Source organism: Patiria miniata, unplaced genomic scaffold, assembly GCF_015706575.1.
Source record: "Patiria miniata isolate m_02_andy unplaced genomic scaffold, ASM1570657v1 HiC_scaffold_5, whole genome shotgun sequence".
Lineage (NCBI taxonomy): Eukaryota > Metazoa > Echinodermata > Asteroidea > Valvatida > Asterinidae > Patiria > Patiria miniata.
Window position 1 is genome coordinate 1166813 of NW_024037072.1, and position 27171 is coordinate 1193983.

General features: G+C 38.1%; 1 protein-coding gene across 1 annotated transcript in view; it reads right to left on the bottom strand.

Moving 5' to 3' along the window:
* Positions 1-5088: 5088 nt before the first annotated feature.
* Positions 5089-27171, bottom strand: part of LOC119740546 (MAM and LDL-receptor class A domain-containing protein 1-like) — a 48805-nt gene continuing 26722 nt past the window's right edge. The window contains exons 6-40 of the mRNA XM_038215891.1: positions 26713-26981; positions 26400-26478; positions 25883-26044; positions 25365-25633; positions 25061-25142; positions 24483-24641; positions 23528-23796; positions 23216-23294; positions 22699-22860; positions 22181-22449; positions 21879-21960; positions 21300-21458; positions 20344-20612; positions 20031-20109; positions 19514-19675; positions 18997-19265; positions 18692-18773; positions 18109-18270; positions 17154-17422; positions 16838-16919; positions 16324-16485; positions 15806-16074; positions 15501-15582; positions 14923-15081; positions 11745-12013; positions 11497-11575; positions 9999-10160; positions 9485-9753; positions 9190-9271; positions 8480-8638; positions 7564-7832; positions 7254-7332; positions 5938-6099; positions 5494-5762; positions 5089-5178 (exon numbers count right to left, since the gene is read on the bottom strand). Of these exons, the coding sequence (XP_038071819.1) occupies positions 5089-5178; positions 5494-5762; positions 5938-6099; positions 7254-7332; positions 7564-7832; positions 8480-8638; positions 9190-9271; positions 9485-9753; positions 9999-10160; positions 11497-11575; positions 11745-12013; positions 14923-15081; positions 15501-15582; positions 15806-16074; positions 16324-16485; positions 16838-16919; positions 17154-17422; positions 18109-18270; positions 18692-18773; positions 18997-19265; positions 19514-19675; positions 20031-20109; positions 20344-20612; positions 21300-21458; positions 21879-21960; positions 22181-22449; positions 22699-22860; positions 23216-23294; positions 23528-23796; positions 24483-24641; positions 25061-25142; positions 25365-25633; positions 25883-26044; positions 26400-26478; positions 26713-26981 (5975 nt within the window). The remainder of the gene's footprint in view (positions 5179-5493; positions 5763-5937; positions 6100-7253; positions 7333-7563; positions 7833-8479; positions 8639-9189; positions 9272-9484; positions 9754-9998; positions 10161-11496; positions 11576-11744; positions 12014-14922; positions 15082-15500; positions 15583-15805; positions 16075-16323; positions 16486-16837; positions 16920-17153; positions 17423-18108; positions 18271-18691; positions 18774-18996; positions 19266-19513; positions 19676-20030; positions 20110-20343; positions 20613-21299; positions 21459-21878; positions 21961-22180; positions 22450-22698; positions 22861-23215; positions 23295-23527; positions 23797-24482; positions 24642-25060; positions 25143-25364; positions 25634-25882; positions 26045-26399; positions 26479-26712; positions 26982-27171) is intronic.

Genomic DNA, 27171 nt, shown 5'->3' on the forward strand with positions numbered 1-27171 from the left:
CGAGAACCAGATGGGACGCATCCAACCTGGTTCTCATATTAAGCCCAGACCTTGTAGATACGGACACAATAGGAGGGCGCTGTTTGGAGGAGATATCAGAAGCTGCCTTTGGTTCCATGAAAATTTGAGAAAATGTCGAAAACATGGCTGCAAATTAATTCATTGCAAAGAGCCATGACCATCATCCACACTGCAGAGAGAGATGTCAGCATGTTATTCCAAGCACCAGGCTATCTCAACGAGTTATCTTATGCTGATAGTGTGTGGATTACCCTGTCTCCTCGGATGGCTACACTCTTCAATCTAGAGAGAGATCGGGGTGCCGCGTTTCGGGGGTGGGGATTCGGCTACAAAGAGCCACGTCTATTATCAAACAAGTCGTGCATTTTCAGTAATTAACAGGCTTGCTGTTCTGAAATATTATTACCAAAGTCATACACCATCTTCAGGAAAAAAATCTATGACCATAACTTGTTTTAACACACTGACTATTCATAAAACTGTATCCGGTGTCGATGTCCAGTGTTTGTGCCTGTATTCCTCTAGCCTACCTGGAAAATTTGTTTGTAAGTAGATATTCATCCCAAATTCAGTTTAATAAGCAGTGGGCAGAGGTGGAAAAGTGTTTTTTTTTTATCTGTCTCTGACAACCTTATTCTCTTATTTACTGGAGGCCCATATGCCTACATCACAGGGGAATCTATGAAATGTTGAATTTGAGCTGTAGCCCCTAACGGAACGCTGTCACACAATTCCAAAGAAAGGATAATAAAACCAACGAAGAATTTGCTGCTTGAAACGTTTAATATCAATCACGTCAAATTACCATAGAATCACGTCAAAAAGTGAATAGAATTTAATGCAAACCCTCCACCTTTTGAGTAAAATTGAATTAAATAAAATGTGATGACGTTAATAACACAAAAGAAATTACTTCAAAGAAAAAGTTAATTAAACAAAACAAACTGCACCCGAATATTAAAGTCCTTACGGTCACGTTGGGGGAGTGGGGGGGGGGGGGGGTGAGGGGAGCCCCAAACAGGTGTAACTTTTGCAAAATTGAACCGGAATAGGAGTGAAGACGACTGTTTCTGAATTGATGCTTTTACAATTTTACAATTGATTCCATCATGTACTTAATCGTCCTTCCTTCATTTTTACAAGTGATGCATACAGAACACATCACTTGTGAATTTCGACTAAATCCATTTCACCCAAAAATCTGGCGAAAGGTGCGGCCTTCAGGTTTCCCATAAAGCACTGTAGAGAATCATACTCCCTTGGACCTTTCCTCCCTTGTGCAATTTTGGTGTTTTTAAATGTTTTGTGTTGGGTCTGTGATAAGCCTATTTTCCATATAATCGTTAGAATCGCCGACAGCGTCGCCGAAGGGCCCCCTATGCTACGCCGACATTATGGAAACGTCTTGTCGGGGACTTCTCCAACTGACGCGAACACGGACGGCGATAGTCGGACGTACTGCCTGCGAAGTCAGCGATATGAAAACCAGGTTTTATGTGACTGTCATTGTGCAGGGTTGGAGAGACACGCCCTATTGGCGACAGTGTTTTGTTGCACTTTTGTTCTTCTCTTTGGCAGCCCCGCACTGCATGTCCACGTTCTGTCTTTCGTGTGTAGTGTTTACTTGGTTTCTTATTGTTTGTGTTCCTTTGTTTTAATATCCAATTGTATGTATTTATTGTAATTGTGTGTATTTGAATATGCCGAATAAAAATATAATAACAAGTATACCCTTAAGAGGCACTTTAGCGTCCTAAGTTGTACCTTTGGGAGACGCATCACATTAGGGAGACATTTCAATGTCTCCCTAAATCCATATCCCCTTTTAAGAGGAGGCAAAATGTTAACGTCGCAAATAGACTAGATCGATTGCTCGTGGTCCAGTTAGTGAAAATACCGATTTTTTTTTTTGGGGGGGGGGGTAAGATAAGGTAACATTGAGGTAAGGGGTCATTAAAGTTGGGAAAATGTGTGCACAAGTCTATGGGAATGTCTCCTCAATACCCAATTATCGGTAATTATTATTATTTATTGTTATTGTTATACATGTAATGGTACCATTAAGGAGACACGTTATCGTAATTTCTTCGCACAATGGGAGACATTGGTCATTAAGCCCCAGTTCATACCTCACGTGAAAGCGAAAGCGAAGCGAAATTCGTGACGTCAACGATACAGTCAAAGCGCGTCCACCATTGTTGACGACATGAATTTCGCTTCGCACATGCTTTCGCGTGAAGTATGAGCCGGGCTTTAGGGAGACATTTAAATGTCACAGCCCCACTTTAGAGGCACAATTTTAATGTCACAATTAGGTTATATTTGAAGCTCGGGGTCTAATTAGTAAATATACCGAAATTTGTGTATAAAGGACAAGGGAATATTGGGTTAGGGCACATCTAAGTTTGAAAAAAATTGTGCACAAGTCTAAAGGGATGTCTCCCAAAATGTCCAATCCAGGGTAATTATTATTATTTTTTATTAATGGCCTCTCCGCACTCTTGGGGGTTCTAGTTGTACAATGTTTCAAACCAAATAAAAAGCCTTAATTGGACTTATTCAGGGCTGAGTTTTTTAAAATCAAATTTTCAACAAAAAGTAAAAGAACAAAAACAAATTCCCCTAAAACCCAGAGTAGTCGTAACAAGTTAAATTCAACAAAATAAAAGTCTTAACGTGGAACAATGACAAATACCTGTTGTTACTTAACTGCTCGCGTTTGTTGGCCTCAATGTTTCGAACTACACAGCAGTGCAAACCAAATTAAAGGGAAAATACAACATTTGCAAACATCAACAAATAAAACTACCAAATCATTTTGAAATACCTTGCTGGGCTGTTAGTGAATGACAGTGTAAAGCATCCTGTAAAATCATGGCACCTGGTATACTGTCATTTTCAAGAAAAGTGGTATTTTTGTATCAATTTCCAACGCTGGTCGGCCGACCAGCGTTGGAAAAAACTGGTTTTTTTTTCTTCAAATACTGGCCCCAATTGACCATCGCACTTGTTTGCAATCGATTACGCACCCATAAACGGGTACAAGCCAGCTAGACTTGTACCCTAACCTTACAATTCCCCAATGTATGTAAACTGCTCTGTTTCTGCTTATATGGAGTCAGGGAACCAGACTACAGGAAAATGATTGTTTTTCTTGGTTTTTATAGCATTTTCGAACCCAAAACCTCAAAAAAGTCAGTGTAACTATATTTGCTATATATTTCCGACCCCCCAATTCCATCCATTTCTGAAAATTACAGCAAAAGCAAATGATGTATATTCCCTTTAACTACTCGAGATAAAAGTCATGCAGGCTTTGTTTAATAAACGTAACATGGAAAGGATAGCGCAGTGATGGAATCTGCCACAAATAATTCACCTTGGACATATGGGTGAACATAATTCTTTGAAGTTTCCACATCCATGTGTTTTGTGTGTAAATCATATGCCAAGACTCAACCTACCTAAAGTTGACCAAAAATGAAAACTTAGAACTACTCATTACGAGAAAATATGAAACATAATTTCCTGAAAATGTAAGTCATTCTTAATTCGTAACAATAATTACGTTTTTATAAGCATTTCCGTCGGGTGCACGTATGTTCATCCCCTCCACTTAGTTTGTGCGTCAAAATTCCGCTAATGCCAGTGATTTGTCGAAATGGCAACGCCACGGTTGCGTTGACGTTTTTCGAAAATGTTGTTTTTAATCGTTGTCTGCTTTCCATTTCCATGCCTTCTGTCTTCATCGGTAAAAAAGGACAACTTACGTTGGGATTTTTGACATTTTTTTTCCAGTTTCCCCAAACATACCACGTATCACATCATTTGAATGAGAAAAATAAACAATGTTATTACAGGTTTGGGCTCCTTAGGTGGGTTCCTTAGGAGGGTTATAATTTTGTAGTTTTCTAGCATGCGTACATGTACATGTGTGTATATGTACATGTACATGTACCAACATGGTAGACCTGACGGCCTGTATTGTATAAAACACCTTCAATTCAGAAATAATAGTAGAATAATACAAAAAGCGTAGTTTGCGTAGAAACTTAAATACAATTTGACCGTTAAAAAACGGCGAACAGTAAGAACCGATGTCACCGATGTCGCCGTGCACGAACGGCCACGTTGGGCCGTCCACTGGAGGCACCGGCCCTGCTTGCGCATTGCGGAAAATCACGCTGCGATACATCGGTCAGCGGCAAACACGCTCACGCTTTCTATCTCAACCACTGACTTTTTGGAGTGTTTCCATCGCAAATTTTTTTAAAAACGATGACCAGTTTCTTTTTGTTAATTCGTAGTAGGTGGGTACAAGACTTAGGTACGAGTTCACCTGGGAACGAATTTGATGAATGCGGTTTGACTCGGGCACGAGTTGACCTTTCCCTTCATTCGCTGTCTGAATGTCATCAGGCAGGTACGTGGGCGCATTGGGTTTTGGGCGCATACGCTGTTGCACTTACACTAAAAGTCGGTGGATAAGTCGTTCTTATCTTTTTGAATTGTTTATCTACATGACAGTGTCTTTCAGTTGTTCAGGGAAACTGGAGAAATAGTTCAAAAATTAGATTGACTTACAAGGGCTTTTAAGATTGTTTTGGAAATATGTTTTTGTCCTTTAAAATCATCTTTAAATTCATATTTTATGGTCTCATAAATTTTCATAAGTTTAGTATGTCTGTAACTTGTGGAAATAATGCGACATTTTTCTCTGCTGATCAACAGGTGCGGAATATTGCCAAAATAGTCATAATCTTTTGGCCTGGTGACCAGACTGTCTAAGTGGTGGACAAGTACATTGGCATGAACATTCGGGGGTGTGTGATCAATAGTTGGATGAGAGAAGCCGACAGAATGATGGAAGATTACATAATTATTTATTCTGCAGAAATCAATGTAACTGTCGAATTTCACTTGATTAAATCTAAAAAGCAACTTTAAGGTAAAGTCTATACTAATTGCACGAGATATGAATTGGAATGATCATGTTTGGGATGCATTAGAAATTCAGTAAGTGAAGTTTCATTATTTCCCGGCCATACTTGTAATAGACGCAAAGTATTACACACCACATTTTCCTTCATCAACGCTGATGTCATCAAGTGCCATGTCACCATGGTAATCACTTCCACGTTCGCCAATGAAAATCACCTGCAAAACAAAACAATCAAAAACAGCAATAATCAGATAAAAATATTTAAGCATGTCTGCTTCTGTTTGGACGATCCTGTTCTTTTTTAGTTAAGGTCTCTTTCAGTCCATTTTTGTGTGTGTATCAAGATGATCTCTTGTCCAAAATCAAATCAAATACCAAAAAGTATGTGCATGATAAACACACTCTTTGGTACGTGATTCCCGTAAAGAGGCGTATTGATAAAGTAAACCGTTTTCTACATTAAGTAAATATATAATTGCTTTCTCAATTGGTGAGCAATCTTTGTGACTATAAATTGTTTAGATCCTTACCCGAAATTCGAGCCCAGAGGCAATATCTATTGATGCGTCCAACCACTTGTTTCCGTAGTTATCACTCGCTGACCAGCGGGCAGGGCCAAGACCACCTTGACCATCACCTGTGTAGACCGTCAATGATCCCATGCCTGTCCCGTACATGTGGTACCAAAATCTGACACACGCACCAGTGGCAGGTGCAATGGCTTTGGGGCTGTCTAGTCGAGCTTTATCGGATGGAAGTCTTGGACTCGATGCTTCAGTGTAGATGTAGACACCATTTGCTGTAAAATTAATTGTGCAGATTTTTTGGTTAAATTAACATTTAAGCCAATTTTGGTCAAAAATAATATCAGCAAACGGTAGTGAAGTTGTTGCATACCTAAAGTATTCCATGTATCAATTAATAATACATATTTAAACGTTCATGCATACGTACTTTTATTTGGTTTAACTTACAATTTCCTTGAGTGTGGTCTGCATTGGGCCCAGTGCTTGAGCTGGAGGTGCCACCGCTATCGAGTGTCCAATCGAAGTCATCATTCTGGCTGTTGTTGAATTGACATAGGTTGTAGGAATCGAAGTCACATTTCAAATCCATCAATGGCACGGTCGGCCCACCTGTGAACAATGGTGTACAATTACATTAAAATGTGTAAATGGGTGGAATGTAGTTTTTGCTCTACCTACTCTATCTACCCCTACGGTTAGATCATAACTTTGTTGTGTATTCACTGTGTTGTTTAATTTAAATACTAAACTTTGAACTGTAATGCATTGAAACTTTATCTTTTTTTCTACAGCATTTGCCAACGTATCTTAAACAATATCATTCGATTCATACAATTGCAAGAGGCTTCGCCGATTATGCCACCAACTGTGTTATGTCTTTTGTAATTCTACGTTTAATTCTTTAAGCTAGCAGTTGTTTTTCCAGAGTTTGTAAAATTTATGTCAGCATGTAAAGCAATTGATAATTGGTTCTGTCCACACTAACGGTTACAACTGATAACTTTATGAGTGAATCATGGGAGGTGGATTTCAAAGCAGTTTTCTTTAAAGACATTCCTGTACTATTCGAAATTGCACTAATAAATAAGTAGGCTGATTCATTGGTATTGGAAAAAATCACTAGGCCATCTTTAAGATGAAATGAATGATAATGTTCATAACAGGGACAATCTTGAATCATACTTTATATTCTTGGGATAAATTAATCCAGCGTATCCCCTGTATGTTCCATGTTACTTGTTTAGTGTAGAATTTGTATCATTCAAAAATAAAACAACCTGTATTTATGAAATACGGATGTGTCTTGATACATGTTCATAACATTGACAGAAATTTGTGATTAATTTCTGTCCCTGTTATGAACTGGGAGTCTTAAAGATGTGTACACCCTGTACTCAAAAATACCAAGAGGTTTAACCTAAGATCTGCCAGTGGCAATCCCTCAATTGATAGCTTTACATTAGGAACAAATTGGAGATAATTCATGTATTTCATTGACTGTCTCCCAACACTTAAAAATGAAATGTCTGTCCATGTTATGAACGTTAAATCTTGAATATAATCCTCTGTAAATTCTCGAAACCTGAGAAATTTATCCAACATGTTCTTACTAGGATATTGGATGTAGAAAGAGGGAAAACATGACAGATTACTTTATGTATGGACTCCTGTCCATGGTTCCCTCTTAAAGTCACACTTTTGTTACCGCTTGTGTGGACAGGCCCAATGCATAATGTAAAAGAAGGAAAAAAAAAACGTACTACATATTTCTTCATGGACGCTGATGTCATCAATAGCTATGTCACTTGTAAAATCACTTCCACGTTCACCCATAAAAGACACCTGCAGACATAAAAAAACACGAAGTGAAACAAAAACAAAAACAAACGTCGTTAACGTAAAGACTTAAGTAGCTGTTCTTCAGATAACTCCAAGCAAATACAATTGGGTATCAACATTCCTGACGCGTATTACCTATTTTTTGTATTTGAATGATTTTTTTTTAAATGACTGTTTCTAATCAACCATCTTTTTTTTACTCTGAATCGTTAAACAAACCTTTGAATTGTTTACCTGAAATTCAATCCCAGGGTCAATATCTATTGATGCGTCGAACCAGTTGTTACTAGCGTTACCACTTGCTGACCAGCGGGCAGGGCCAAGACCACCTTGACCATCACCTGTGTATACCGTCAATGATCCCATGTGTGCCCCGTACATGTGGTACCAAAATCTGACACACGCACCAGTGGCAGGTGCAATTGCTTTGGGGCTGTCTAGTCGAGCTTTATCGGATGGAAATCTTGGACTCGATGCTTCAGTGAAGATGTAGAAACCACTTGCTGTAAAATGAATCATTAAGTTCAGTTTCATTCATTCATTCCGGTCCGATATTTTGGTTCTATTTTATTGAAATATGGACCCTAAGTATTGTACTGCAACTTTAATTTTCTGCTAACAAAGTTTGAAGAGGCATTTTTTATATGTAACTTTTGTTTCGTCTGCATCTTTGAAAAAAAAAGCGTTTTGATGGACGGCAACAGTTAGTATGAAATAGAAGAGGGAATAGTGCGATAAGTGTCAATGTCATGAATTCCATCACTTAAAATGAACCGCTTTTTGGTTCAAGGTCTCTTTCTCACGTGAGAAGGCTTTGAATCGAGAGGGAAAGAAACAATTTGAATCTAACTTCAATATTTGGGATTGTGCTTGATATCATTACAATCAGTATATCTTTCCAAGGTTTTAAAGTGTCGTCATTTTCCTGTTTAAATTTTGTTTCAGTTTTTGCTTTTGCTTTTTCTATTTGGAAAGTAAAAACTTTCAAAGTCATATGAAAACAAGTTTGATCAAAATCTGGTAAGGGAAAGGAATAAGCATACTTTTAGAAACACCTTACCTCATCATGGAGAAATTCGCAGGGCAGGAAGAAAATTCCTTTCAAATTTGCTTTTTAAATTAACTTTTTAATGTGTACGATTCAACTTACAATTTGTTGTAGAGTGGTCTGAGTCAGGCCCGGTATCTGAGCTTGGGGTGTAGCCGTTATTGAGTGTCCAATCAAAGTCATCTTTTTGGTTGTTTATGAATTGACAAAGATTGTTGGAATTGAAGTCACAATTCAAGGCTGGCAATGGCACAGTTGGGTCTGTTGACAGAGATAGAAAATAATACCAAACGAGTAAAGGGAAGGAGTACACAGAAAGAATTCGTTGTGACAAACAAACAATAAAACATAAAAACATCATTAAACAAGTAGTTTTATGCTCTCCATATAGCTCTACACTTAAAATCATTCTTTTACTGTTAGTATATATAAATGTACTGTGCAGAGGTAAAATCATTTTCTTAGATTTTAACCCCGATTTCAAATTTTGTAATTTCTGATATTTTACGAAATTTTCCTATGGAGGTTTGCATCTTCCATTCTTTTGGTACTAGTGTAAAAGTCTGCTATCTTTGTGTATTGAGCTGCCCGCTTTTTTAGTTTTGAGTCGTACAGCTTTTTATATTGGTTTTTTCATTTTCCTTTTAAAAATATTTGTAAGTAAGTACATTTAATTAAAAAAGGGGCATTGTAGCCGAGCGGCTAGAGCGTAAAGCTACCGAGTGGAAGGTTGGCAGTTCGCGTCCCATTCGGACCAAAAACTGGTTTTATTAAAAAACAAAACAAAAAGTGTAATACAAAAGAAAACGTACTACAAGGGCCTTCATCAACGCTGATGTCATCAACAGCCATGTCACCTCTGTAATCATTTCCGCGTTCACCAACAAAAGAAACCTATAGAAATAAACGAATACAGAGTAGAGAGTAATACAAGCAAACGTCTGCACGTATACAGCTTGGCTTAATTAATCCCAAAGTGAACAACATTGGTTAATTATTTTCTTGACATGATTTGGTTTCTCAAAAAAATCTATTCCCTTCTTAATTAATAGTGTCTTTTATTTTGTGAGCCATCATTGTGACAGGAAGTTTTTTTCAGTTCCTTACCCGAACTTCCATCCCAGAAGCAATATATATTGCTGCGTCCAACCACTTGTTACCAGAGGTACCATTTGCTGACCAGCGGGCGGGGCCAAGACCACCTTGACCATCACCTGTGTATACCGTCAATGATCCCATGTCTGCCCCGTACATGTGGTACCAAAATCTGACACACGCACCAGTGGCAGGTGCAATTGCTTTGGGGCTGTCTAGTCGAGCTTTATCGGATGCAACTCTGGGATCAGATGTCTCAGTGTAGATGTAGAAACCATTTGCTGTAAAATTAATTGTGGAGATTGAATACATTAAGTTAGACAAAATGTACATTGTTTTGGTTGAACTTCAAATTTAACATTTAAGCCAATGTTGGGGAAATATCAGCAAACGGTTGTGAAGTTGTTGCTCGAGTGGATCAGAAAATAACTTTGTGATCGAAAACCTGATATATTCCCTGTATCAATTGAAATAGATGTATAAATGTACATGCATACGTGCTTTTCTATTTGTTTTATTAACTTACAAGTTCCTAGAGTGTGGTCTGCAATAGGCCCAGTGTCTAAGCTGGGGGTGCCACCGCGATTGAGAGTCCAATCAAAGTCATCGTTCTGGCTGTTGCTGAATTGACATAGGTTGTAGGAATCGAAGTCACATTTCAAATCCATCAATGGCACGGTCGGCCTACCTGTGAACAATGGTGTTCAATTATATCAAAAAGCGTAAAAGGGTAGAATTCAAGCAACAAAATATTGTAGTTTTTAATCCGCCTATTCTTTTCCCCCTACGCAGCCGTGTGGTTGCGAAGGCCTAAGCGCCGCCGTGTTAAACAACGTTAATCCGATTACGTATTTAGACGCTAAAACAGAGCAGTGAAATTCATGCACCCCAAAAATATGGCTTTTGGAACGTTGTGTTTCTCAGAAAATATGCTCTTTTATGATTGAAATGTTAAATTGTAACAGAAGAAGAAATACTATTCTTCATGTCAGTGAAAATGTCGTCGTCGTTGACTGCCTAAACGTCAATTCTGGTTACTGGTAGAGTTAACCTTAAAGTCGGGAAGAAATAGTTCAAAAACACATAAATCTCAATTTCTTAATTTTACACGAGCAGTTGAGCATTTATATCATCTAATTTTTTTTTTTATTTCAGCTTAATCTGCAAATTATTGTGTTACCAAGGTAAATTTCGACAAGAATTTTTTTGCTGACATAATTAGCTCACGTGCATGGTTTTCAAGTTTGCTGATTTTGGGGCAACAATGACGAAGTGTGTATTAGCGTATTCAATAGCGTGACTCGGCGTAATTCGCGTGGGTCTTTGTATCGACCAATGGAAGCTGGCAAAAAAAGTGATATGTATTTAAAAAAAAACTTGTGAAGGAAGCTATTCTGCAAACGTTTACTGCACACCATAATGTATAGAAACCTTATTTATTTTCGTGAGGCTTGAAAAGATTGTCCGACTTTGCAAACACCAGCGTTAGAACTTTAACAAATGTGCGTAACCAAGCCTATTTTTCCAATTTAACGAAAGGCACGGAACATATCACACCGATTTTAAGCACATACTTGGATCATTATAAGGGAAATAAATCCTGAAAGTTGCATAAAGATACGGTCTCCCAAACGGAACAAATTGGTTTTCAAAGGTTTCGCCCGCGAACGTGAACATGTCTCTGTGTGCATGTTGTTTAATTCAAAATAAAGTGTTACTTAAAGATATAGTCCATCATTTGTAATTTGTGCATTTTGCTCGTTTGAAGCACAAAAGTGTTCAAAATCTAATGAAGGATACTGAACAACTAACCTGATGAAGGTTCAGCTCAGCTTCAGCTGTATATGTTTCATACAGTTGTAAGAGGCTTCGCTGATTATGTCACCAACTGCGTGATGTCTTTTGTAATTCTAAGTTTAATTCTTTTAGCTAGCAGTTTTTTTTCTAGAATTTGTAAAATTTATGTCAGCATGTAAAGCAATAAATAATACATAATATAAAAAGAATTAAATAATACATACTACATTTTTCTTCATGATAGCTGATGTCATCAATAGCAATGTCACCCTTGTCGTCACTTCCACGTACGCCCACAAAAGACACCTGCAGAAACAAAAGAATTACAGGAATACAAAGTAAAACCAAAAATACTCAACAGGCGTCGGTAACATAGTATTACGGACTTCAGTCGCTGTAGATAAAAGACTTTTTTCTACCTTTTCTTTTACCAACTTTTTAACTGAACCTAAAAACAAGTTGTTTAATTCCTTACCTGGAAATCAACCCCAGAGGCAATATCTATTGCTGTCTCGATCCACAGTTTACCAGAGTTACTATTCGCTGACCAGCGGGCAGGGCCAAGACCACCTTGACCATCACCTGTGTATACCGTCAATGATCCCACGTCTACCCCGAACATGTGGTACCAAAATCTGACACACGCACCAGTGGCAGGTGCAATGGCTTTGGGGCTGTCTAGTCGAGCTTTATGGAATGCAACTCTGGGAGCAGATGCTTCAGTGTAGATGTAGAAACCACTTGCTGTTAATTCAATCATTGATAAGTTAAGATACATCCATTCCAGTTATAATTCAGGTTCTGTTTTACTTAAACACCTACCAAATCCCTTGGAAACGTTTCATTTTTCTCCTGATATATGTTCAATTTGTATTTTAATAATTAGAAAAAAAATCAACATTTTTTTGTCTGCATTTTTTCTGACCCAAAAAGGACTTTTGGGGGATGGCGACGGTTGTCTGCACAAGTAGATGGGCAAATAATTCGAAATGTTTAAATTATTCCATGAGGCCAAAAAAAAAGTCTCCGGTTTCTGGCATGGATCTTGCCCAAAAAATGGTGCGGCGACGCGGCTTTTTTTTTTACTTTTTTTTTTTTTGCTTCAAATGTCGGCTGATGACTGCAAATGGTGCCCAACTAAACTTAGTGCAAATATATGGAAGTCCAGAGAGGCCACATGAAGCTTATTCTCGATCATAACCCCCATCTAAAAACACGTTAAAATCGTGCAGCAGCAGGATTCCAGTCAAACCAGTGAGTTTGGCGGTTTTGAGACATCATCTTTTATTGAAAAAAAAATCATTTTGCCGACGCGCATGGCTACGGCGATGCGCGCGCATACCAGAAACCGGAGACTTTTGTTTGGGCCGAACTGAACGTGGACTGCATTTTGGTTTAATATCTATTTCTTAACCCTAAAAGGGCCGGACTTTTTCCGCGACAGCCTTTAAAACATTTTTTTTCGCGACCGGAGCTATTATGACTTTTTAGCCTCGAGCCTTGCACATCTTTTGACACCAAAAATATAAAAATCGGACAAGGGGTTGGCGCGCAGCGAAAATTTTTCCGGCGCTTCGCCGCCATGAAAACTGAATTTTCCCATATACGTCGTGTACACAGACCAGAATTACCCTTCGTACATATGAATAATTAATTAGCCATAATTCCAAAACCCTTTGACCTATAGTCATGACATTTCTTGAGTATGTTTATGTAGAGTTGCGTTATGCATGTAACGAGTTTCAATCTTTTTCGTCACTCGATGGCCGAGATCTTGGGGGGGGGGGCGGAATCCGCCCTCCCCCGGCTGAGAGATGGTCAAAATAACCCGGCCCTTTTAGGGTTAAATGAGAAGCCTTTGTACTCTTATAAAAAGTAGCAATTTGAAACTACGATGAATATTGGGATTAAACGTGATGTCGTCACGGGCAGTGTACGTTTTAAAATCTCATAATTCCCCCTTATTTTAACTTTTCCTTGATTTCCTGCTTTCTAGTGGTTACACTTCAAAAATGTTGATGAAAGCCAAATTTGCTTAAAATATGGCAAGGCAAAAGTAGTTATCCTTCCTCATGTTGTGGCATGAGAGAAAAGAAAAGGTAACTCGAGGAAACACCACCCTTAGCAGTTCACAGAGCAAGAACCAAATCCCTTTAAATTTTGCTACAATCTAAAGCCGGTCTCAGGTCGACCTGCGATTTGCTTGCGCCACGAAGGAACTGTCAGCATCAAGCAGAAAAATGATACTCAGGTCACAAAACTGAGAAATTATGTGATTCTCTTGAAACAAGCGGCATCCCGACGCAAAATAATCTCAACCATACTCATGTCACCGGGACGCGACGATCCACCACGATTCCACAGCATAGACAGTCATGTGGCTTCTTTGACAACAAAGGGAATAATTATGTGCTTGGCCGGTTCGGCTAAATTCTTTATCAGCGAGCATTCCCCTGATACGGTCTTCAATGTACTTCTATTCCCATTCACAAATACTTTTTGAGTAAAAAAGTCGACACAAGTCAAAAATTATACATTTCTAACGATTTTGTTGAACAGTTTTACTTCATTGCTTTTTTTTTTTTTTTTTTAAACACCCCTCTAGCTACGATATGGAATATCCTCTCGCAAGTAGTAGTAAACAATATGGTAAGGCCAAAAAAAAAGTCTCCGGTTTCTGGTATGGAGCTTGACCAAAAAGTGGTGCGGCGACGCGGCTTTTTTTTTTTTTACCTGATTTTTTTGCTTCAAATGTCGGCTGATGACTGCAAATCGTGTCCAACTAAACTTAGTGCAAATATATGGGAGTCCAGAGAGGCCACATAAAGCTTATTATCGACCATAACCCAATCTAAAAACACGTTAAGATTGTGCAGCAGCAGGATTCCAGTCAAACCAGTGAGTTTGGCGGTTTTGAGACATCATCTTTCATTGGAAAAAAAACCTCTTTCATTTTGCCGACGCGCATGGCTACGGCAACGCGCGCGCATACCAGAAACCGGAGACTTTTTTTTGGGCCTATTTGACGCGCTCGCTTTTTGCATATTGCGTGATGTTTCGCAGAACGAGGAGCGTCGGTGTGTAGTGTGCTGATTGGCTTCACAATAGACCCCTTGCAGACGCGTTCGATAATCGACGCGCGAAGGCGCGCGACGCCATGTTGTGGGACAGGCGTATATCTATCCACGCACATTTTGTCCCATAACATGGCGTCGCTCACCTTAGCGCGTCAATTATCGAACGCGTCTGCAAGCGGTCTATTGAAAAAGGATGTCTTGATGCGCACACGATCGCGAAGTCGTCGTATAATACAAGTTGAAATTTTCCTACTCTCAGACGGGGCTTGATCCTGAAAAGTCGGTCGCCTACTAATCTGTGTTGTCGCAAGAATAACCTGAGGCCGGCTTAAAACGTCATGAGTCAGGTTAACCGGGAATCCGGGTTCTATGAGGCATAAACACTTTTCCAAAATAAATTCACTTTTTCGGGTCAAACCATTCCATAAAATTCGTCAGAGAAGTGTCATGTTGACGCATAAGAGTGTCTTTTTTCCCCCAAAAGTATCGGGCCCAATAGAATAAAAAAAAAACCAGGTCAAATGTAGCCAGGACTTTTATATTTCGATTGTTTTTATAGTGTAGGATTTAACTTACAATTTCGTGTAGTGTGGTCTGCGTCAGGCCCAGTGTCTACGCTTGGGGTGGTGTCCTTATAGAGTGTCCAATCAAAGTCATCATTCTTACTGTTTATGAATTGACAAAGGTTGTTTGAATCGAAGTCACAATTCAAGGCTGGCAATGGCACGGTTGGGTCTGTTGACAAAGATAGAAAATAATATTAGACGAGTAAAAGGAAGGAGTACACAGACAGAATTCGTTGTGACAAACAAATAATAAAAAATGAAATACATCATTAACAAAAGTAGTTTTATGCTCTCCGTATAGCTCTTTACTTTAAATCAACCTTTACTGTAAATCATCAACTTGGCCTGCAACACTGATTGAAAATGTGTAATTTCTGATAATTTTAAGAAATTTTCCAATTGAGATTTTCAGCTAACATTATTTTGGTACTAGTGCGATATTCTGCTTTCTGTGTGAATTGAGCTGTCTGCTTTTTTAAAATTTGATTCGTGAAGCGTTTTTAACATTGGTTTTCTCCATTTTCCCTTTTGTAATATTTGTTAGTAAGTACATTTATTGAATAAAAACTAAGACAAAAGAAAACGTACTACATTGGCCTTCATCAACGCTGATGTCATCAACAGCCATGTCACCTTTGTAATCATTTCCGCGTTCACCAACAAAAGAAACCTACAGAAATAAAGGAATAAAGGAATACAGAGTAGAGAGTTATATAAAGAAAACCTCTGGACATATACAGCTGGGCTTCAGTTTATCCCAAGCTAACAAAATTGGTTATTAAACTTCTTGGCACGATTTGGTTTCTGAGAAAAAAACTATTCCCTACATTATTGATAGTGTCTTCTATTTTGGTGAGCCATCTTTGTGACAGGAATCTTTTTTAGTTTCTTACCTGAACTTCAATCCCAGGAGCAATATCTATTGCTGCGTCCAACCACTTGTTACCAGAGGTACCATTCGCTGACCAACAGGCAGGGCCAAGACCACCTTGACCATCACCTGTGTATACCGTCAATGATCCCATGTCTGCCCCGTACATGTGGTACCAAAATCTGACACACGCACCAGTGGCAGGTGCAATGGCTTTGGGGCTGTCTAGTCGAGCTTTATCGGATGGAAGTCTTGGACTCGATGCTTCAGTGTAGATGTAGACACCATTTGCTGTAAAAACCATTGTGGGGATGGAAAACATTGATTCAGGTAAACATTGATGATGTTTAGGTTGAAAATTGCAAATTTAAGATTCAACCCAATTTTGGAAAAATATCAGCATACGGTTGTGGAGTAGCTGCATGAGGGCATACGAAAATAACTTGATGATTGAACATCTAAGGTATTCCATGTATCAATTAAAATACATGTTTACATGTACACGCATATATACGTGCTTTTCTAGTTGGTTTAACTTACAAGTTCCTAGAGTGTGGTCTGCATTAGGCCCAGTGCCTGAGCTGCCGGTGCCACCGCTATCCAGTGTCCAATCGAAGTCATCATTCTGGCTGTTGTTGAATTGACATAGGTTGTAGGAATCGAAGTCACATTTCAAATCCATCAATGGCACGGTCGGCCCACCTGTGAACAATTGTGTTAAAGTATATCAAAAGTTGTAAAAGGGTGGAATTCAAGCAACAAAATAATGTAGTTTTTAATCTGCCTATTCTATCGACCCCAACAGTTAGATCATAACTTTGTTGTGTAATCTCTACCGGTATGTTGTGTAATTTAAACACCACACGTTACACGGTACCAGATTGAAACTTTATCTTTTTCTTTAACAGCGTTTCCCACCAACTGTCTGATGTCCTTTGTGGTCCTATTTTTAATTCGTTAAGCTAGAACTTGTTTTTCCAGAATGTGTTAAATATATGTCAGTATGTGAAGCAATTGATAATACATAATATACAAGGAATCAAATAATACGTACTACATTTTTCTTCATGAACGCTGATGTCATCAATAGCTATGTCACTTGTAAAATCACTTCCACGTTCACCCACAAAAGACACCTGCATCAATAAAGAAATACAAAGTGAAACAAAAACAAACCTCAACAAACGTCGTTACCATAAAGACTTAAGTAGCTGTTCTTCAGATAAATCCAAGCAAATAAAAAAGGTTATCAAACTTCCTGACACGTATTAATTATTGTTGGTATTTTGATGATTTTTTTCTTAAGTGACTGTTTCTAATCAAGCATTTTTCTAACTCTGAACCATAAAACAAACCTTTCGATTGCTTACCTGATATTCAACCCCAGGGTCAATATCTATTGATGCGTCGAACCACTTGTTACTAGCATTACCACTTGCTGACCAGCGGGCAGGGCCAAGACCACCTTGACCATCACCTGTGTATACCGTCAATGATCCCATGTCTGCCCCGTACATGTGGTACCAAAATCTTACACACGCACCAGTGGCAGGTGCAATGGCTTTCGGGCTGTCTAGTCGAGCTTTATCGGATGGAAGTCTTGGGCTCGATGCTTCAGTGTAGATGTAGAAACCACTTGCTGTAACATGATTCATTAAATTCAGATTCATTCATTCATTCCGGTCTAATATTTCGGTTCTATTTTATTGAAAGATGGACCCTAAGTATTGTACTACAACTTTAATTTTCTGCTAACGAAGTTTGAACAGGAATTTGTATATGAACACAACTGTAACTTTTGGTTCGTCTACATGTTTGACAAGCAAAAGCGTTTTGGTGGACGGCAACAGTTTGTGTGAATTAGATGAGGGAATAGTGCGATAAGTGTAAGGATGATGAATTCCATCACTTAAAATGAACCGCTTTTTGGTCCAAAGTCTCTTTCTAAAGTGGGAAGGTTTGGTATCGCCAGCGAAAGGAGCAATTTGAATCTGTAATCAATATTTGGAATGAAGCTTGATATCCTTACAGGCAGTTTATCTTTTCAAGGCTATCAAGTGCAGTAATTTTTCTTTTTAAATTTTGTTTCAATTTTTGTTTTTTCTTTTTGGAAAAGTCAAAACTTTCAAACTAAGAGATGAAAATCAAGTTTGATCAAAATCTGGTAAGGGAAAGGAATAAGCATAGGTCAAGCAGCATGAGAGAAAAGAAATGAAAACCTTCAGAAACACCTTACCTCATCGTGCAGAAATTCACAGGGCAGGAAGAAAATTCTTTTCAAATGTGCTTTTTTAATTAATTTTTACTGCGAATGATTTAACTTACAATTTGTTGTAGAGTGGTCTGAGTCAGGCCCAGTATCTGTGCTTGGGGTGTTGCCGTTATTGAGTGTCCAATCAAAGTCATCGTTCTGGTTGTTTATGAATTGACAAAGGTTGTTGGAATTGAAGTCACAATTCAAGACGACTGGCAATGGCACGGTTGGGTCTGTTGACAAAGATAGAAAATAATATGAGACGAGTAAAAGGAAGGAGTACACAGACAGAATTTGTTGTGACAAACAAATAATAAAAAATGAAATACATCATTAAAAAAAGTAGTTTTATGCTCTCCGTATAGCTCTTTACTTAAAATCAACCTTTATTGTAAATCATCAACTTGGCCTGCAACACTGATTGAAAATGTGTAATTTCTGATAATTTTAAGAAATTTTCCAATTGAGATTTTCAGCTTGCATTATTTTGGTACTAGTGCGATATTCTTCTTTCTGTGTGAATTGAGCTGTCTGCTTTTTTTAAAGTTTGATTCGTGAAGCGTTTTTAACATTGGTTTCTCCATTTTCCCTTTTGTAATATTTGTTAGTAGGTACATTTATTGAATAAAAACTAAGACAAATAATAAAACGTACTACATTGGCCTTCATCAACGCTGATGTCATCAACAGCCATGTCACCTTTGTAATCATTTCCGCGTTCACCAACAAAAGAAACCTACAGAAATAAAGGAATAAAGGAATACAGAGTAGAGAGTTATACAAGAAAACATCTGGACATATACAGCTGGGCTTCACTTTATCCCAAGCTAACAAAATTGGTTATTAAACTTCTTGGCACGATTTGGTTTCTGAGAAAAAAAACTATTCCCTACATTATTAATAGTGTCTTCTATTTTGGTGAGCCATCTTTGTGACAGGAATCTTTTTTAGTTTCTTACCTGAACTTCAATCCCAGGAGCAATATCTATTGCTGCGTCCAACCACTTGTTACCAGAGGTACCATTCGCTGACCAACGGGCAGGGCCAAGACCACCTTGACCATCACCTGTGTATACCGTCAATGATCCCATGTCTGCCCCGTACATGTGGTACCAAAATCTGACACACGCACCAGTGGCAGGTGCAATGGCTTTGGGGCTGTCTAGTCGAGCTTTATCGGATGGAAGTCTTGGACTCGATGCTTCAGTGTAGATGTAGACACCATTTGCTGTAAAAACCATTGTGGGGATGGAAAACATTGATTCAGGTAAACATTGATAATGTTTAGGTTGAAAATTGCAAATTTAAGATTCAACCCAATTTTGGTAAAATATCAGCATACGGTTGTAAAGTAGCTGCATGAGGGCATACGAAAATAACTTGATGATTGAACATCTAAGGTATTCCACGTATCAATTAAAATACATGTTGACATGTACAAGCATATTACGTGCTTTTCTAGTTGGTTTAACTTACAAGTTCCTAGAGTGTGGTCTGCATTAGGCCCAGTGCCTGAGCTGCCGGTGCCACCGCTATCCAGTGTCCAATCGAAGTCATCATTCTGGCTGTTGTTGAATTGACATAGGTTGTAGGAATCGAAGTCACATTTCAAATCCATCAATGGCACGGTCGGCCCACCTGTGAACAATTGTGTTAAAGTATATCAAAAGTTGTAAAAGGGTGGAATTCAAGCAACAAAATAATGTAGTTTTTAATCTGCCTATTCTATCGACCCCAACAGTTAGATCATAACTGTGTTGTTTAATCACTACTGGTATGTTGTGTAATTTAAACACCACACATTACACGGTACCAGATTGAAACTGTATCTTTTTCTTTAACAGAGTTTCCCACTAACTGTCTGATGTCCTTTGTGGTCCTATTTTTAATTCGTTAAGCTAGAACTTGTTTTTCCAGAATATGTTAAATATATGTCAGTATGTGAAGCAATTGATAATACATAATATACAAGGAATCAAATAATACGTACTACATTTTTCTTCATGAACGCTGATGTCATCAATAGCTATGTCACTTGTAAAATCACTTCCACGTTCACCCACAAAAGACACCTGCATCAATAAAGAAATACAAAGTGAAACAAAAACAAACCTCAACAAACGTCGTTACCATTAAGACTTAAGTAGCTGTTCTTCAGATAAATCCAAGCAAATAAAATAGCTTATCAAACTTCCTGACACGTATTAATTATTGTTGGTATTTTGATGATTTTTTTCTTAAGTGACTGTTTCTAATCAAGCATTTTTCTAACTCTGAACCATAAAAGAAACCTTTCGATTGCTTACCTGATATTCAACCCCAGGGTCAATATCTATTGATGCGTCGAACCACTTGTTACTAGCATTACCACTTGCTGACCAGCGGGCATGGCCAAGACCACCTTGGCCATCACCTGTGTATACCGTCAATGATCCCATGTCTGCCCCGTACATGTGGTACCAAAATCTTACACACGCACCAGTGGCAGGTGCAATGGCTTTCGGGCTGTCTAGTCGAGCTTTATCGGATGGAAGTCTTGGGCTCGATGCTTCAGTGTAGATGTAGAAACCACTTGCTGTAAAATGATTCATTAAATTCAGATTCATTCATTCATTCCGGTCTAATATTTCGGTTCTATTTTATTGAAAGATGGACCCTAAGTATTGTACTACAACTTTAATTTTCTGCTAACGAAGTTTGAACAGGAATTTGTATATGAACACAACTGTAACTTTTGGTTCGTCTACATGTTTGACAAGCAAAAGCGTTTTGGTGGACGGCAACAGTTTGTGTGAATTAGATGAGGGAATAGTGCGATAAGTGTAAGGATGATGAATTCCATCACTTAAAATGAACCGCTTTTTGGTCCAAAGTCTCTTTCTAACGTGGGAAGGTTTGGTATCGCCAGCGAAAGGAGCAATTTGAATCCGTAATCAATATTTGGGATGAAGCTTGATATCATCACAGGCAGTTTATCTTTTCAAGGCTATCAAGTGTAGTAATTTTCCCTATTTAAATTTTGTTTCAATTTTTGTTTTTCTTTTTGGAAAAGTCAAAACTTTCAAACTCAGAGATGAATATCAAGTTTGATCAAAATCTGGTAAGGGAAAGGAATAAGCATACGTCAAGTTGCATGAGAGAAAAGAAATAAAAAACCTTCAGAAACACCTTACCTCATCGTGCAGAAATTCACAGGGCAGGAAGAAAATTCTTTTCAAATGTGCTATTTTAATTAATTTTTACTGCGTATGATTTAACTTACAATTTGTTGTAGAGTGGTCTGAGTCAGGCCCAGTATCTGTGCTTGGGGTGTTGCCGTTATTGAGTGTCCAATCAAAGTCATCGTTCTGGTTGTTTATGAATTGACAAAGGTTGTTGGAATTGAAGTCACAATTCAAGACTGGCAATGGCGCGGTTGGGTCTGTTGACAAAGCTAGAAAATAATATTAGACGAGTAAAAGGAAGGAGTACACAGACAGAATTCGTTGTCACAAACAAATAATAAAAAATGAAATACATCATTAAAAAAAGTAGTTTTATGCTCTCCGTATAGCTCTTTACTTAAAATCAACCTTTTACTGTCAATCATAAACTTGGCCTGCAACACTGATTGAAAATGTGTAATTTCTGATGATTTTAAGGAATTTTCCAATTGAGATTTTCAGCTTGCATTCTTTTGGTACTGGTGCGATATTCCGCTATCTGTGTGAATTGAGCTGTCTGTTTTTTTAAAGTTTGATTAGTGAAGCGTTTTTAACATTGGATTTCTCCATTTTCCCTTTTGTAATATTTGTAAGTAAGTACATTTATTGAATAAAAACTAAGACAAAAGAAAACGTACTACATTGGCCTTCATCAACGCTGATGTCATCCACAGCCATGTCACCTGTGAAATCATTTCCGCGTTCACCAACAAAAGAAACCTACAGAAATAAAGGAATAAAGGAATGCAGAGTAGACAGTTATACAAGAAAACATCTGGACAAATACAGCTGGGCTTCAGTTTATCCCAAGCTAACAAAATTGGTTATTAAACTTTTTGACACGATTTGGTTTCTGAGAAAAAAAATTCCCTACATTATTAATAGTGTCTTCTATTTTGGTGAGCCATCTTTGTGACAGGAAGCTTTTTTAGCTTCTTACCTGAACTTCAATCCCAGGAGCAATATCTATTGCTGCGTCCAACCACTTGTTACCAGATGTACCATTCGCTGACCAACGGGCAGGGCCAAGACCACCTTGACCATCACCTGTGTATACCGTCAATGATCCCATGTTTGCCCCGTACATGTGGTACCAAAATCTGACACACGCACCAGTGGCAGGTGCAATGGCTTTGGGGCTGTCTAGTCGAGCTTTATCGGATGGAAGTCTTGGACTCGATGCTTCAGTGTAGATGTAGACACCATTTGCTGTAAAAACAATTGTGGAGATGGAAAACATTAATTCAGGTAAACATTGATAATGTTTAGGTTGAAAATTGCAAATTTAAGATTCCACCCAATTTTGGTAAAATATCAGCATACGGTTGTCAAGTAGCTGCATGAGGGCTTACGAAAATAACTTGATGATCGTAAATCTAAGGTATTCCATGTATCAATTAAAATACATGTTTACATGTACACGCATATATACGTGCTTTTGTAGTTGGTTTAACTTACAAGTTCCTAGAGTGTGGTCTGCATTAGGCCCAGTGCCTGAGCTGCCGGTGCCACCGCTATCCAGTGTCCAATCGAAGTCATCATTCTGGCTGTTGTTGAATTGACAAAGGTTGTAGGAATCGAAGTCACATTTCAAATCCATCAATGGCACGGTCGGCCTACCTGTGTACAATTGTGTTAAAGTATATCAAACATTGGAAAAGGGTTGAAATCAAGCAACAAAATAATGTAGTTTTTAATCTGCCTATTCTATCGACCCCAACAGTTAGATCATAACTGTGTTGTTTAATCACTACTGGTATGTTGTGTAATTTAAACACCACACGTTACACGGTACCAGATTGAAACTGTATCTTTTTCTTTAACAGAGTTTCCCACTAACTGTCTGATGTCCTTTGTGGTCCTATTTTTAATTCGTTAAGCTAGAACCTTTTTTTCCAGAATATGTTAAATATATGTCAGTATGTGAAGCAATTGATAATACATAATATACAAGGAATCAACTAATACGTACTGCATTTTTCTTCATGAAAGCTGATGTCATCAATAGCTATGTCACTTGTAAAATCACTTCCACGTTCACCCACAAAAGACACCTGCATCAATAAAGAAATACAAAGTGAAACAAAAACAAACCTCAACAAACGTCGTTACCATAAAGACTTAAGTAGCTGGTCTTCAGATAAATCCAAGCAAATAAAAAAGTTATCAAACTTCCTGACACGTATTAATTATTGTTGGTATTTTGATGATTTTTTTCTTAAGTGACTGTTTCTAAACAAGCATTTTTCTAACTCTGAACCATAAAAGAAACCTTTCGATTGCTTACCTGATATTCAACCCCAGGGTCAATATCTATTGATGCGTCGAACCACTTGTTACTAGCATTACCACTTGCTGACCAGCAGGCAGGGCCAAGACCACCTTGGCCATCACCTGTGTATACCGTCAATGATCCCATGTCTGCCCCGTACATGTGGTACCAAAATCTTACACACGCACCAGTGGCAGGTGCAATGGCTTTGGGGCTGTCTAGTCGAGCTTTATCGGATGGAAGTCTTGGACTCGATGCTTCAGTGTAGATGTAGAAACCACTTGCTGTAAAATGATTCATTAAATTCAGATTCATTCATTCATTCCGGTCTAATATTTCGGTTCTATTTTATTGAAAGATGGACCCTAAGTATTGTACTACAACTTTAATTTTCTGCTAACGAAGTTTGAACAGGAATTTGTATATGAACACAACTGTAACTTTTGGTTCGTCTGCATGTTTGACAAACAAAAGCGTTTTGGTGGACGGCAACAGTTTTTGTGAATTAGATGAGGGAATAGTGCGATAAGTGTAAGGATGATGAATTCCATCACTTAAAATGAACCGCTTTTTGGTCCAAAGTCTCTTTCTAACGTGGGAAGGTTTGTTATCGCCAGCGAAAGGAGCAATTTGAATCTGTCATCAATATTTTTGATGAAGCTTGATATCCTCACAGGCAGTTTATCTTTTCAAGGCTATCAAGTGTAGTAATTTTCCTTTTTAAATTTTGTTTCAATTTTTGTTTTTTCTTTTTGGAAAAGTCAAAACTTTCAAACTCAGAGATGAAAATCAAGTTTGATCAAAATCTGGTAAGGGAAAGGAATAAGCATAGGTCAAGCAGCATGAGAGAAAAGAAATGAAAACCTTCAGAAACACCTTACCTCATCGTGCAGAAATTCACAGGGCAGGAAGAAAATTCTTTTCAAATGTGCTTTTTTAATTAATTTTTACTGCGTATGATTTAACTTACAATTTGTTGTAGAGTGGTCTGAGTCAGGCCCAGTATCTGTGCTTGGGGTGTTGCCGTCATTGAGTGTCCAATCAAAGTCATCGTTCTGGTTGTTTATGAATTGACAAAGGTTGTTGGAATTGAAGTCACAATTCAAGACTGGCAATGGCACAGTTGGGTCTGTTGACAGAGATAGAAAATAATATTAGACGAGTAAAAGGAAGGAGTACACAGACAGAATTCGTTGTGACAAACAAATAATAAAAAATGAAATACATCATTAAAAAAAGTAGTTTTATGCTCTCCGTATAGCTCTTTACTAAAATCAACCTTTTACTGTCAATCATAAACTTGGCCTGCAACACTGATTGAAAATGTGTTATTTCTGATAATTTTAAGGAATTATCCAATTGAGATTTTCAGCTTGCATTCTTTTGGTACTAGTGCGATATTCCGCTATCTGTGTGAATTGAGCTGTCTGCTTTTTTAAAGTTTGATTCGTGAAGCGTTTTTAACATTGGATTTCTCCATTTTCCCTTTTGTAATATTTGTTAGTAAGTACATTTATTGAATAAAAAATAAGACAAAAGAAAACGTACTACATTGGCCTTCATCAACGCTGATGTCATCAACAGCCATGTCACCTGTGAAATCATTTCCGCGTTCACCAACAAAAGAAACCTACAGAAATAAAGGAATAAAGGAATACAGAGTAGAGAGTTATACAAGAAAACATCTGGACATATACAGCTGGGCTTCAGTTTATCCCAAGCTAACAAAATTGGTTATTAAACTTCTTGACACGATTTGGTTTCTGAGAAAAAAACTATTCCCTACATTATTAATAGTGTCTTCTATTTTAGTGAGCCATCTTTGTGACAGGAAGCTTTTTTAGTTTCTTACCTGAATTTCAATCCCAGGAGCAATATCTATTGCTGCTTCCAACCACGTGTTACCAGAGGTACCATTCGCTGACCAGCGGGCAGGGCCAAGACCACCTTGACCATCACCTGTGTATACCGTCAATGATCCCATGCCTGTCCCGTACATGTGGTACCAAAATCTGACACACGCACCAGTGGCAGGTGCAATGGCTTTGGGGCTGTCTAGTCGAGCTTTATCGGATGGAAGTCTTGGACTCGATGCTTCAGTGTAGATGTAGACACCATTTGCTGTAAAAACAATTGTGGGGATGGAAAACATTAATTCAGGTAAACATTGATAATGTTTAGGTTGAAAATTGCAAACTTAAGATTCAACCTAATTTTGGTAAAATATCAGCATACGGTAGTGAAGTAGCTGCATGAGGGCATACGAAAATAACTTGATGATCGAAAATCTAAGGTATTCCATGTATCAATTAAAATACAAGTTTACATGTTCACGCATATATACGTGCTTTTCTTGTTGGTTTAACTTACAAGTTCCTAGAGTGTGGTCTGCATTAGGCCCAGTGCCTGAGCTGGGTGTGCCACCGTTATCGAGTGTCCAATCGAAGTCATCGTTCTGGCTGTTGTTGAATCGACATAGGTTGTAGGAATCGAAGTCACATTTCAAATCCATCAATGGCACGGTCGGTCTACCTGTGAACAATTGTGTTAAAGTATATCAAAAATTGTAAAAGGGTGGAATTCAAGCAACAAAATAATGTAGCTTTTAATCAGCCTATTCTATCGACTCCAACAGTTAGATCATAACTTTGTTGTGTAATCACTACCGGTATGTTGTGTAATTTAAACACCACACGTTACACGGTTCCAGATTGAAACTGTATCTTTTTCTTTAACAGCGTTTCCCACCAACTGTCTGATGATTTTTGTGGTCCTATTTTTAATTCGTTAAACTAGAACTTGTTTTTCCAGAATATGTTAAATATATGTCAGTATGTGAAGCAATTGATAATACATAATATACAAGGAATCAAATAATACGTACTACATTTTTCTTCATGAACGCTGATGTCATCAATAGCTATGTCACTTGTAAAATCACTTCCACATTCACCCACAAAAGACACCTGCATAAATAAAGAAATACAAAGTGAAACAAAAACAAACCTCAACAAACATCGTTACCATAAAGACTTAAGTAGCTGTTCTTCAGATAAATCCAAGCAAATAAAATAGGTTATCAAACTTCCTGACACGTATTAATTATTGTTGGTATTTTGATGATTTTTTTCTTAAGTGACTGTTTCTAATCAAGCATTTTTCTAACTCTGAACCATACAACAAACCTTTCGCTTGCTTACCTGAAATTCAACCCCAGGGTCAATATCTATTGATGCGTCGAACCACTTGTTACCAGAGGTACCATTCGCTGACCAGCGGGCAGGGCCAAGACCACCTTGACCATCACCTGTGTAGACCGTCAATGATCCCATGCCTGTTCCGTACATGTGGTACCAAAATCTGACACACGCACCAGTGGCAGGTGCAATGGCTTTGGGGCTGTCTAGTCGAGCTTTATCGGATGGAAGTCTTGGAATCGATGCTTCAGTGTAGATGTAGACACCATTTGCTGTAAAAACAATTGTGGGGATGGAGAACATTAATTCAGGTAAACATTGATAATGTTTAGGTTGAAAATTGCAAACTTAAGATTTAACCTAATTTTGGTAAAATATCAGCATACGGTAGTGAAGTAGCTGCATGAGGGCATACGAAAATAACTTGATGATCGAAAATCTAAGGTATTCCATGTATCAATT